General features: G+C 50.3%; 1 protein-coding gene across 2 annotated transcripts in view; it reads right to left on the bottom strand.

Annotated features, from left to right (window-relative positions):
- Ralb (RAS like proto-oncogene B) overlaps window positions 1–14,209 on the bottom strand; it is a 37,417-nt gene that overhangs the window by 13,056 nt on the left and 10,152 nt on the right. For both annotated transcript variants that reach the window (XM_036202810.1, XM_036202812.1), the window contains exon 2: window positions 2,651–2,812. In XM_036202810.1, the coding sequence (XP_036058703.1) occupies window positions 2,651–2,764 (114 nt within the window). In that variant the 5' untranslated portion in view covers window positions 2,765–2,812. The remainder of the gene's footprint in view (window positions 1–2,650; window positions 2,813–14,209) is intronic.

Genomic DNA, 14,209 nt, shown 5'->3' on the forward strand with positions numbered 1-14,209 from the left:
CACAGATATCCATGCAGGCAAAACATCAATACACATAAAGTCATTAAGTTTTTTGAAAATGTAAACCTTTGACAAACCAAAGGCAATATCAGAAGTGAAGAGGGCAGGCCAGAGTGTGGGCACAGTATTTGTGTTGGAACACTTGGTCCCCAGCCGGAGGTGCCGTTTCAGGAAGAAGTGGATCACCAGAGGCTGGGGTTTTCCAGCCTGCCCCACTTCCTGCCCACTCTCTGCTGCCTGAGTATGGCTGCGGTGTGACCAGCGCGCCCCGCTTCCCCAGGACTCCCCAGGACATGTGGGACAGAACAAGCCCCTTCCCATGAGTTTTACTATCACAGCAGGAACATACCCCAGACAATTCATTATTCCACATGGGGCTTTGCTATGCAGCCCAGGCAGGCCTCAAACTCGTGATCCTCCTGCCTCAGCCTCTAGGGTGCTGGAATTACAGGTGTACACCACCATACCTGCTTGGATTGTACATGAAGAAAGAGTGAATTTAGGGCCAGCAAGATGGTTTAGTGGGTGCTTGTCTCCAAGCCTGAAAAGTTGAGTTTGAATCCCAGGAGAGAACCAACTCTTCCATGTCGTCCTCCGACCTCCAGTGTGCTGTGACATGCATACATACATGCAGACATGGCACACATGGGCACAGACATATACAATCATAAAACATCTAGACAAGGCTCTCCTAGTCTCTCCCATGTCTGCGGCTGTGATGAGAACAGCTTTTAGTCTTCAACAGGATTCAGGCTCAGCATGAGCTTGATCTCAGATTTGGCACGATGCTTCGACCACCAGAACGTCGGGAATCTTCTCTCCTGTTCTCCACAGCTCTGCCACAGCTCTGATTTATGTCTACCTAAACTCCAGGCTGAATCCTGGCTACCAATGTAAGAGTTAAGAAGGACCAGGGTTAGAGGGATGGCTCATTTGGCTAAAGTGCTTGCCTTACAACCGTAAGTCCTGGGTTCAATCCCGGACCCCTCTACGGAGCTGGGATGGCCATGCGTTCTTGTGATCTCAGAGCTGGGAGATGGAGACAAGCCATCCCAGGTGTTCACGGGCAGTCAGGCCAGCCTCAGAGAGCACCAGGACAGAGACCCTGATATCAGACGATTCTCTCCTGTCGGCCTGTTCCCAACAATTGACTCGGAGACTTAGTATAAATTTTAAATGCTCAGCCAATGGCTCAGGCTTATTACAGCTCTTACACTTTAAGTTAGCCCATATTCCTTATTTACACTCTGCCACGTGGGGTTACCTTTTCTCATCTTGCTCTCTGAGGTTTCCCAGTGGCTCTGACTCCACCCTTCCTCTTCCCAGAATTCTCCTAGTCTGGCTCTCATGCTCAATCTCTTCCATCTATCGGACAATTGGCTTTATTTATTAACAGTGAACATAATCCACAGCAAGACCCTGTCTCAAAAATCAAGGTGGACAAGAACAACAATTAAGTCTTCTAGACTGCCATATCCATGTACACATACAAACACATACACTGGTACACACACACACACACACACACACACACACACACACACACACACACATACACTGGCAAGCACACACACACACACACACATACAAACACATACACACACACACACACACATACAAACACATACACTGGTACACACACACACACACACACATACACTGGCAAGCACACACACACACACACACACACACACACACACACACACACACATCACACAGAATGAAAGAGAAAAGATTCACTTTGGCTCGTGGTTTTGGAGTTTTCACTGCACAGTTCTCGGGGCCTGTGGTGAGGCAGATGATGGTGAAGAGAGCACACAGCAAGCACGAGGAAGCAGAGGAAAAACAGGAGGGGCTGGGATGCTAATACCTCTTTCTAAGGACACTTCCAGTGACCTGACAGTTCCTCTGGCTGAGGGTTCCTCTGCTTCCTAAGGTACTGTAGGCTGAGGGTAAGTTCTTCAGCACACAACCCCTTAGGAGACACTCAAGCCTCAAACCACAGCACCTGAGACCGGGGAGTAGCTCGGTTGGTAGAGCGTTCACCTGTCACACACAAAGCCCCTCCAACCCCAGAGCCTCACAACCCAGCAGGGGAGGCTGGAAGATCAGAAGTTCTAGGTCATCCTTAGCTACACAGCGAGTTCCAAGCCAGCCTGGGCTATGAGACTCTGTCTTTAAAAAACTAAAGTTGGAGTTGGAGAGATGGCCTAGTGCTGAGAACCTGCTGCTCTTGGAGCCGACAGGAGTTCCCAGAACCCACAACTGCCTATGACTTCAGGACATCTGACACCCTCTTCTGGCCTCTGAAGGCAATGACACTCTTCTACACACCCCACCTCACCCCCACACATACTCATTTTTCCACATACACATAAATGAAAATAATAAAAATTTAAGTTATAGCACCTGTACAGAGACCTCTCTCTTCCCTTGCTCCTACCACAGAGAGAGCACACAGAACACTGATAACGCAGTGTGTAGAGAGACGTCTTCCATTCCTACTTCAGCGACAATCACCACAGTATCAGCAGCTGGACTCTTCTGAGGAGACTCCCCCCCCCCCAAGCTATTTAAAAATCTCCACAGACAAATGGGGAAGAGTGGACACAGAGCACAGCCACTCGGGAAGGTGTGTGGCATCCCTTACCTCGTCATACATGAACTGAAGCGTCAGCGCTGACTTGCCCACCCCTCCACTGCCAACCATGATGACCTTGTGAAGTGCCAGGGAGCCCTGGCTCTTGCCCTTGTTGGCAGCCATCCTGCTGCTCTGAGGAGATGACACACGGACAGACGGCCCAGATGAGAGCTGCGGGTGACAGAGACAAGAATATAAAGATGGCGGGCCTCCTGTCCAGTTGAAATCAAATGACATCTGCCATTGCTACGCTTTAAACTTTATTTTAAATTTAAATTTTTATTTTAAATTACGTGTGTAATGTGCATGTGCCTGTGTGGGGGTTTGTGCACAAGTGTCAGACCCTCTGGGCTGTTGGCTGGGGCAGTCCGTCCTCTCAGCCCCCAGCCATTTCTCCAGCCCTCCCCTGCACTTTAGAGACACTTAACCTGGAGAGGAAGGCTGGGGCGTCTTACAGCTCTGGAGTCACTTACCCAAGGGGAGCCAGGATAGGACAATGCTGAGGAAGGAGAATGGAAGTGGACCCCCCAGCCTGCACCACTAGGGAGGGTGGCCTGGGGCTCAGACCTTCACTCCCAGCACTCAGGAGGCAGAGACCCAGGCAGTCTCAGCACTGGACGACTTTCTCAGGTGAACCCCCGAGGCTCGGTGGTCTGATAGTCTAGCCTACTGTGTGAAGAGTAGACCCTGCCTCAAAGCAGAAGGCGCCTAAGAATGACACTCAAGGCTGCCTTCCGACTTCCCCATCCCCACCTCCCCATCCCCCACCTCCCCATCTCCCATCTCCCCATCCCCCACCCTCTCCATCCCTCACCTTCCCATCCCCCACCTCCCCACCTCCCCATCCCCCACCCTCTCCATCCCCCACCTCCCCATCTCCCACCTCCCCACCCCCCACCTCCCCATCCCCCACCTCCCCATGCCCATCTTTAAGTAAGAGCGGATTAGAGGGCTGGTGACTTGGTTTAGCAGATAACAACACTTGTCACCAAGCAAGACAACGTGAACTCTGCCCCAGGACCCACACAGTTGAAGGAGATAACCTGTTCCCATAAGTTGTGTCTGATGTCTATATACGGGCCAAGGCACGGGCATACCCTCCATATACAAAATAAATCGTTTTTTTAAGAGAACAGATTAAGGGGCTGGAGAGATGGCTCAGGGGTTAAGAGCACTGGCTGCTCTTCCAGAGGTCCTGAGTTCAATTCCCAGCACCATATGACGGCTCACAACCGTATGAGCAGTGTTTGTGTGTATACAGTATGTGCTTGCATGTATATATAGTGTGTGCTTATGTATGTACAGTATGTGTGTATACAGTATGTGTATAATGTGTGTATGTGTGTTATAGTGTGTATAGTGTCTGTGTGAGTTTGTATATGTGTACACGTGTGTGATAAAGAAAGAGAGAGTGTGTGTACGCGTGTGTGTAGTGTGTGTGCATAGTATGTGGAGGCCAGAAGTTGACATCAGGTATTTTTGTAATTCTCCATATTTTAATTATGTGTATGTATGTGTGTGTCTATGTTGTGTTGCCCCAAACATGTGGGTGCCCTCAGAAGAGGGCATCTGACCCCCTAGAGCTGAAGTTACAGGCCGTTGTGAGCCGCCCCACCTGGGTGCTGGGAACTGAATGGGGGTCCTCTGGGGGAGCAGCAACGCTCTTCACTGTAGAGCCGTCTCCTTCGCTCCTTGACCTTTTTTAAAATTGTTTTTACATTTTTGAGACAGGATCTCAGTCTGTAGCCCTGACTGGCATGGAACCATTCTGTAGCCCAGGCTGGCCTTGAACTCACAGAGACCCACCTGCCTCCGCCTCTGCCTTAGATACTTCTCTATTGCTGTGATTAAAATACAATAACCAAAGCAATTTATAGAATGACGGGTTTATTTGTCTCATGGTCCTGAGAGATAAGAGTCCTTCATGGCAGGGAAGCAGAGCAGCAGGCGGCGGGCACGGGGGCCTAGAATAGAAGATGAGGGCTCACGTCGTGAACCACAGAGAAAGCAGACAGTGAACTGGAAAAGGCGTAAGTTCTTGTTTGTTTGTTTGTTTGTTTTTCAAGACAGGGTTTCTCTGTGTAGCCCTGGCTGTCTTGGATCTTGCTCTGTAGACCAGGCTGGCCTTGAACTCACAGAGATCCACCTGACTGCCTCCTGGGATTAAAGGCTGAGTCCCCACACCTGGCTGCTCACCTTCATCTTTTGAGACAGGGGTCTCTCACTGAACCTGGAGCTCACTGTTTCTACTAAGCTGGCTCACCAGAAAGCTCATGGGATCCACCTCCACCACCCAAGCATTAGCCAGTGACGTGGGTTCTAGAATTGAAGCACAGCTCTTCACCCTTGCACAGAAATCCTATCTAATTGAGCCAACTCCCAAGCTGTATTCTTCGTGAGCAGACTTGTTCGCTGGGGCAATGCTGGTTTTTGTTTTCTTTTGTGACAGGGCTTCACTGTGTCACTCAGGCTGGCCTGGAACTCAGGATTCTCCCCCCTCAGCCTCCTGACTGCTGGGATTACAGGCATGCGCCACCACACTTGGCCTGGTATTCACTGCTAACTGCGTGTTTCTGGCTAGTATCTCCATCTACACATTCTTGTACTAAAGCCTTTGAGGTCACATGCCTAGTTTTGCAAGCTATGTTTCAGGATCTTTATCTGTTTTTGAAATCAGGCAGCCTGAACACAATTTGTTTCCTTGATGACTCGGGTCCCTTAGCATTGGTGTTGGGGGTCCCTTAGCACTGCTGTTGGCTCGAGGCATGGCCTTGGGCTGCTCAAAGTCAAGGCATAGACGTGTTCTCTTCTTCTCCCCTTGACACTTCTCCGGGCTCCTGCCCACACCAGGCATCACCCTATTCCCCTGCACTAATTATGTGCTTTTTAATGAGTGAGCTAAGCAATTAACTAGATAATTAAGCACATCTGAGCAGAGATAGAAATAGAAGGAATGGGGGTCCAGGCGCCCCACAAGGCTGAGATTCCGGAACTTGAAGATACCTTTGGCCTCGTTTACAGCCAACAACCCTTTCTTGCAGAGCTGAGGCTGGCAAATGGGGCTGGAGCTCCCCCACAACCTAAGTGTCCAATACTTCTCAGTCAACCTTATTTCCGTGAACTTGATGGAAATGAACCGACATTTGTCTGGGCTAGGGTGGGGGCAGGGTCCTTTCAAACCTGCAGACACCAAATTATGCACTACATATATGCACTTAGTGTATGTGTGGTATATGTGTGTGTACGGACGCATGTGTTGTACATCTTAGTGTGGGGTGTGCACAGATACATATGCACATGTCTGTGAAGGTGAGAAGTGAACATCAGGTCTCTTTCCTCAGCCATCTGACACCTTTACTTTTAATTTTTTTTCTAATTACCATAATACCTTTACTGTGTGTGCACATGTGTACACACATGCCACAGCACGTGTGGAGGGGAGAGGACAGCTTGTGGGAGTTGATTCTCTCCTCCCAGCATGTGGGTTCCAGAATCTGGGAGGCAAGCTTGGCAGGAAGCCATCTCACCAGTCCCCCCTTTAGTTTTTGGACAGGGTTTCCTGGTGAACCTGAAACAAACGTCAGGGTGACCCCGTGTCTGCGTGCCCCGGTGCTGGGGTCACAGGTGCACACAGGTGCACACAGCCGCACCTGCCTCTCGCTGTGAGTCTGGAGATCTGACTCAGGTCCTCGAGTGCATGGCAGACACTTACCAATGAGCAATTTCCCTAACACCCGTCACTCCTGGGTTTTGTTTGTTTGTTTTTGTTTTAAGTAAAGTCAATTTCTGTAGGAAATAATCACCAATGAAGCCTTTTCTGTAATCACTGGAGTCTGAAGCCTTTGCTCCAAGTCTGGGATGCGGTTCCATGCAGAGCTGGCCTGGCAGTCTGGGTTTGGTCCCTGCACACACAAACTTGTGAGAAGGCACACACCTAATAATCCTAGTGCTCTGGGGTGGGAGCTGAAGTTCACGCCCACCTCAGCTGCACAGGGAGTGTGAGGCAGAGTGAGGCGCATGAGATCTGGTCTTTTCCCTCCCACCTCTTAAATCATGTGGGAGCACGTGCATATGAGTGCTGGTGCCCACAGCAGCCAGGGGCACCAGATCCCCTGAGCTGGAGTTACAGGCAGTGTGAGCCACCGTGTGGGCGCTGGGAAGACATGCTGCCAGCCTCCTCGTCATCCCTCCAGATCTAGTTTGTGTTGATTACTTGCAAATCAGAAGTAACCAATGTTGAGATTTCCAGCCCAGGCCGCAGTGGGAGCCATCTTGCTCGGATCAGGGAAGGACCTGAGACATGGGTGGTGGCCAAATGTCTGTCACTCCTGACACGTCCACCTCCTGCCTGGCTCTAAAGATAAGAAACTGTTCCCTGATTAAACCACATACAGTCCATTTACTGTGGCTGATTTTGCTCTTATTTTTGCAGGTAACCATTCCAGAAACACTATCTTTGCCTTTAAAACAAAACACCATCATCTGACCATTCAAATGAGCTCTGAAATGACTGGAGACCGTAAGAATAGGTATCTAAATAAGAACACACACACACACACACACACACACACACACACACACACACACACCACTAAAGAAACTGAAAAAAGAAAGGCTAGTTCAAGAAAGAACCAACATTGTTGGCTGCTAAACCTACAGACAGAATGAAGGAGGAGGAGGAGCGGGAGGAGGGGGAGGAGGGGGAGGAGGGAGGGGAGGAGGGGGAGGAGGAGGGGGAGGAGAGGGAGGAGGAGGGGAAGGGGAGGAGGGGGAGGAGGGGGATGGGGGGAGGAGAGGGAGGAGGGAGGGGGAGGAGCAGGAGGAGGGGAAGGGGGAGGAAGAGGGGGAGGGGGAAAGGGAGGAGGGGGAGGGGGAGGAGCAAGAGGAGGAGGAGGAAGAGGAGGAGGGGGAGGAAGAGGGGGAGGAGGAGGAGGATGGTGATGATTGGGGGCCTGGTGGGAGCAGCACTTGCTGCTCCTCCAGAGCTCAGTTCCCAGCACTCACACCAGTCAGGCAGTTGTGAACTCCAGAGAAGCCAACATCCTCTTCTGCCCCAGGACACCTGCACACACGTCATCTACTCACACACAAGTATACATGAATAAAAGTCTTTTAAAAAATAATAAATAACATTTAAAAATAAAAGATACTTGCATAGTATGGATGTAGCAGGAATCTTAACAGGTCTTATTAATAAAATCAAACCTGAGGCCAGTTATTGGGGTGAACGCTGGAAGATCAGAGAAACAGAACAAGCTACAGCTACCTCACCTCGCCAACTTCTCAGCTGATCCTGTTTCCTCAGACTGGAAGCTTCTTATTCCTCATCCCAATGGCTCTCAGCTGAACTGTGCTGCTCCAAAGCCTAAAAGCTAACCAGCCAAATGTTTAACTAGCTCTGGTTCCTAGTTTTCCCGACTTATATACCTTTCTGTTTTCTGCCATCACTCCCTGGGATTAAAGGCTCACTTCTGTCACCAGGCCTGGCTGTTTCTAATGTGGCCTTGAACTCAGAGATCCAGAGGGATTTCTGTCTCTGGAATGCTAGGATTAAAGGCGTGAGTGCCACCATTCTCTGTATCTAGTGGCTGTCTGTTCTCTGACCCCAGATAAATTTATTAGGGTGCACAATATTTTAGGGGAACACAATACCACATTATCAGTTATCCTAACCATATGGTATACCTCACAGAATTACTTTCTTAAAAGTTATCACATTGGGGGTTGGGGATTTAGCTCAGTGGTAGAGCTGGGTTTGGTCCTCAGCTCCGGTAAAAGAAAAAAGTTATCGAATTGATTTGACTGTGGTAGGGTAGTGAGGAGTATGGGTATGTGTGTGCCATGGAAGAGAGAACAACCAGCAAAACTTGGTTCCTAACCCCGTCAAGGCACAACTGACAGTCTCGTGGCTCTCCCTCCAACACTGGACAGAGAGGGGCAGAAGTTGGCAGGGAACACAACCCTCCCTCCGACAGTTCCTAAAGCGGCTGCTGTGGCATGTGGCAGCTTTGTCCACGAGAGCCTGGCATTCTTCAAAGGCCCAAGGAGCCAGCTTTGCCGTGGTCACAGGAGCAAAATCACAGGACAGGAGGGACAGCATTTAAAAGCAAGAACTGGGGGCTGATGGTCGACCAGTCAGGCAGGCGCCTGCACACAAGCAGAGGGATCTAAGTTCAGATCCCCAGGACCCACCTAAGGCTGAATGCAGAGCCCACATTGGTCACCTCAACACTCCATGTGAGACGGGAGGCAAAGGGAGGGGAACCCCCAGCAGCTCACAGGCCGGCGAGCCTGGAGTATGCAGCAGCAAACAAGATCCTGCCTCAAACAGGGTGGAGGGTGAGACCCCAGGGGTCCGGTGACTTCTCATACACCGTGGCACATGCCCAAATGAACACACACAGTCTACACACACACACACACACACACACACACACACGTATGAGGAAATGGAAACTATTAGCAAAGATAAATCCCACGTGCTGAGATGTAAGTGTGCAAGGAAGTGATTTTTTTTTGTTTGTTTACATACAATGTGATAATCTGGAAAAAATCCACTAACTGGAAATACTTGTATAAATTATGAAAGAGCCAATGTTCCAGGATGTACCACTAAATGAGAGGTGGGGGGTGGGGAGGGGAGCAAGCTGCAGGAAACATAAGCTATGATGTCATTTGTTTGAAACATCTGGGGGCTGGAGAAGCGGCTCCGCAGTTGAGAGTGCTTGCTGGCTCTTGCACACCAGGGTTCAGTTCCCAGAACCCACCTTGAGCTGCTTACAACCACTTACAACACTAGTTCAGGGCATCTAACAGCCTCTCCCGGCCCCTTTGGGCACCTGGACACACATGCACACACATACACACAGACAAGCAAACGTGCAAAATTAAACCTAAACCTATTTTTAAAGGTCTGTCTGTGGGGCCTGGAGAGACAGCTCAGTCAGTGAAATGCTAACCATTCAAGCATGAGGCCCTGGGTTTGGTCCCCAGCACCTAAGAAAACTCCCAACTTGGTGGTGTGTACCTCTACTCCCAGCACTGGGCACTGGGTGCGGGTGAAGACAGAAGGACCTTGGGGCTCCCTGGCCAGCCAGCCTACCTACTCAGCAAGCCCTTGGTCTCAATGAGACCTTCTCTCAAAACACAAGGTGGGTGACTCCTGAGGGGAAACCAGAGATTGACTTCTGGCCTTCACACACATACTGCTCTTGCACACACAAGTGCACACATACAAAAATGTTTGTAAACATGCACATACACACAGAAGGAAATATGAAAAATCTGCACAAGTGTGCAGGGCCTGAGTTTGAATCCCCAGAAGCCATGGAGAAAGCTGGTTGTGAGCCAGGCGGTGGTTGGGCACGCCTTTAATCCCAGCACTCGGGAGGCAGAGATAGGCGCATCTCTGTGAGTTCGAGGCCAGCCTGGTCTACAGAGAGAGATCCAGGAAAGACACAAAGCTACACAGAGAAACCATGTCTCAAAAAACAAAAAAAAAAGAAAGAAAGAAAGGAAGGAAGGAAGGAAGGGAGGGAGGGAGGGAGGGAGGGAAGGAGGGAGGGAGGAAGGAAGGAAGGAAGGAAAGGAGAGAGAGAGAGAGAGCAAGCTGGGTGTGTAGTAAGAGCACCTCTAATCCCAGCTTGGGGAGCAAAGGGGGAACCCCCAAGCTCCAGGGACAGCTAACTTGAGTGCACAGTGAGAAAACAGCAGAGAATGAGGTCCTGCACCCAGGCTATCCTCTGGCTCCCTTCCACATGCGTGCTGCATTCACACAAAAACACACAGTACTGAATTTTAAGGAACCCTATGGTAAGTGAATGCCAAGGCAAATTCCATGTCTGTGCTGGCTGGTTTTATGTCAACTTGACCCAAGCTAGAGTCACCTGAGAGGAGAGAGCTCAACTGAGACAATGGCTCCGTGAGGTCAGGTGGCAGACAAGTCTACGGGGCATTTTCTTAATCAGTGGTTGATGGCGGAGGGCCCGGCCCATGGTGGTGCCATCCCTGGGCTGCTGGTCCTGGGTTCTAAAAAAGAAAACAGACTGAGCAAGCCATGGGGAAGCAAGCCAGTAAGCATCCCCTCCTCCATGGCCTCTGCATCAGCTCCTGCCCAGGCTTCCCTCAATGGACTGTGATTCAGGGCATATAACCCTTTCCTCCCCAAGCTGCTTTTGGGGGTGGTGTTTCATCACAGCAGTAGTAACCCTAACTGTGACAATTTTTAAATTTTATTAGACCACTTCCTGCTGCAACCAAATTATGAACATCTCAACTGGAATGAGTCTCACGGAGGAGTCTCTCTCTCCTCAAACAGCCAGATATGAAGTAGTAAGACTGTTTTACCCCAAGTGACACTGCGTAACTCAAAATCTAGCTCAGGGCTGGGGAGAAGAAGGTTCTGCTTACAGTACAGTGGCTGCCATGCATGAGGACCCGAACTCAGATCCCCAGCAACTCCGCTCCAACAACACACTTCCGCAGCCCCAGCACTGGGAGGGTGTAGACAGGCAGACCCCCAGAGCCAAGCTAGCTGAACTGGAGAGCCCCAGCTTCTGTCAGAGACCTTGACTCAAAAAGTTAGATGGAGAGCAACGGGAGACAGCCGACTTTGGCTTCTGACCTCCACACGTGCATGCACAGGCACGCACATCCACAGGCACACACCATAAACACACACACAAGAGATAAAAAGATAATACCTTGAAGGAAACAACTCACTATTTTAGAAACTCAGGACTCAGAAGGCGGCAGAGGATCAGGAGTTCCAGGCCAGCCTTGGAAACTTAAAGAGGCTCTGTCCCCAAACAGAAAGGAAGACAGGAAGGAAGAGGGAGGAAGGGGAGGAGGGAAAGGGGTATGTGTGTATGAAGAAAAGCAGGTTGGCTCGCTCATCAGGAACATGCCCGAGTTCAGTTCCCAGCATGCACGTTGGGTCGCCTGTGACTCCAGCTCCAGAAGATCCAAAACCATTCTCTGGACTCCATTGACACCTATTTACACACACACACACACACACACACACACACACACACTCGCGCGCGCTTGAAAACTAAAAATAACACCCTTTTTGTTTTAAAGGGAGGAAACATGAAATGGATGTGTTTGGGGCCACCCAGGGGAATTCATAAGGAAACACTATAAACTAAAGGAGACACCACCCCCTAGGAAGGCAGCTGAGGACACTCACTGCTCTGTGATTGCTCCCGCAGCTGAGCCAAGCCCTTGCCTCTGCTCTGTCTCCCTCAATGTGCTGACTGCCTCTTGGCGTCACTTGAACCCTTGGTGAAATACAACTACCAGTCTGTGAACTCTGGTGGCCTGGGAGCACGCTGTCTGTTCGGTGTTGGCAAAACATTCAATTTTGTGTTTTTAAAGACTTAATTATGTATATATGTAAAGAAGGGGGTGAACGTGGGAGTGCAGGTACCCACAGGGGCCAGAAGAGGGTGTAGGGTGCCCTAGAGCTGGAGTTACAGGTGGTTGTGAGCCACTCAGTGTGGGTCCCGGGAACTGAACACAGGTCCTCTGTCAGAGCAGTACATGCTCTGGAACACTGAGCCACCTCTCCAGCCCTCAAACATTTAATTACATTTTTTTTTTTTTTTGAGCTAAGGATCGAACCCAGGGCCTTGCGCTTGCTAGGCAAGCACTCTACCACTGAGCTAAATCCCCAACCCGACTAACATCTTTTTAAAGAGAGATTTTTACATGCAAGTTCAAACTTCACTAGAATATTCCATAAATGCTGAGAAAGGCACCATCTCCAGGCCAATGCCATGTGAAGGCAGGTCAAGGTCCTGGTTCTTAAAGAAAGTGGCTATCTCTACCTTCTTAGCCCTGCCACACCTAGCTATTTTACATGCGTGCTGGGAATTAAATTCAGGCCCTCATGTTTGCTTAGCAAGCAGTTTACTGAATGAACCATACCCTCAACTCTTATTTATGTTAAATATCTGAATGTACTTATTATGGTGCCTGCAGAGGCCAAAGGGGCATCAGATCCCTTGGAGCTGGAGTTACAGGAGGTTGTGAACTGCCCTGTGGGAGCTGGGAATGGAATCCCGGGCCCTCTGCAGAAGCAGTAAACATTCAACCTCGGAGCCATCTCTCCAGCCACCCCCTGCATTTGTTTTTGAGATAAGGTCTCATCATGTTGCCCAAGCTGGCCTCCAATTCTTAGGCTTACGAGATTCTCCTGTCTCAGCCTCCTGAGTACCAACCAGTCACACACCTCTGTACTCAGCTTGGAAAAACGGGTTTTAGTTTTTCTATCAAAGGTGACCAAAGGCTGCCAAGGATCAATACTGCATAAATCTCCCCACCTCCTACAACTTTTATGCGGAGGAATTCAAATCTTTCACCACCACCCCACACACACACTTTGTAATACTTTTGTTTACCTGGCCCACTTGCTGCCTTATGCATTCCCAGAAGTTGATGGCCCAGGGTGGCTGACTCATGACACCTGTCCTCCATTAACTTACAGATGCTTTCTACATTAGCCAACTGGGAGCCGACTGTGAGGCTGACCGCAGCCCCTGAGGAACAGCCCAGCTCCCCCTTGCCATAGGGGTAAAACGGGGGCCATCTTGGCCATGTATGCTGCTTGCTAGCCTGGTCTGGGTGACGACATGCCCTTTTCGCAAAAATAGGAATTGCCTGGGCTCAGTGGTTAAGAGCACTGAGTGCTCTTTCAGAGGTCCCAGGTTCAATTCCCAGCACCCACATGATACCTCACAATTGTCTGTAACTCTGGTCCCAGAGGATCCAACACCCTCTTCTAACCTCTGTAGGTACTGTATGCACATGGTGTACAGCCATGCATACAGGTAAAACAACCATAAACATAAAATAAATAAAACGGGAAAAAAAGGGAAGAAACTGCCTGGCTGGGTCACCTTCACTTCCTGTGTGTGTGTGTGTGTGTGTGTGTGTGTGTGTGTGTGTGTGTGTGTGTTTTCACACCGAGACTATTCCTCTCCAAACAAGTTGATGGGCATTAGGGTTGTCTGTCCTGGTTGTACCCTCAGCTCTGACTGCTAATGGCAAGGTCTTCCCTCTTTCTGCCCAGGCAGGGCAAACAGCAAGAGGAGGTACCTCCTCTGCCTAGGCTTGGGGGGCAGCTGGGGCAGTGCTAGACGGGACACACACACACACACACACACACACACACACACACACATACACACCCGCCGCTGCGCCAGCACACCCTGAGATAGCTCTGCCTCCTCCTCCTGGGTGGGCACGAGGATGTCCCATGCTTCCCTATAACCAGGTCTCTCAGCTCAACACTGCAACCACCTTGGCAACGACTGGCCCACTGTTCCCAAAGAAAGACGAAGCGGGGCCTGCTGGTACGCCAAGTGCGGCAGAGGAAGCACAAGAGGTTTATTGGGGAGAGTGTCGGAGTGGGGACATGAGAGGCACGCAGGCGGTGGAAACAGTGGGGATATCAGCAGGGCGTAGAAGGGCACTCTTCTATTCTAAGAATGGTCCTCTACAGGCTTGTCTTTAAGGACTCCACCACCGGGGCCAGGCGGTGGTGGCGCACGCCTTTAACCCCAG

This window comes from Onychomys torridus, chromosome 11, assembly GCF_903995425.1.
Source record: "Onychomys torridus chromosome 11, mOncTor1.1, whole genome shotgun sequence".
Classification (NCBI taxonomy): Eukaryota; Metazoa; Chordata; class Mammalia; order Rodentia; family Cricetidae; genus Onychomys; species Onychomys torridus.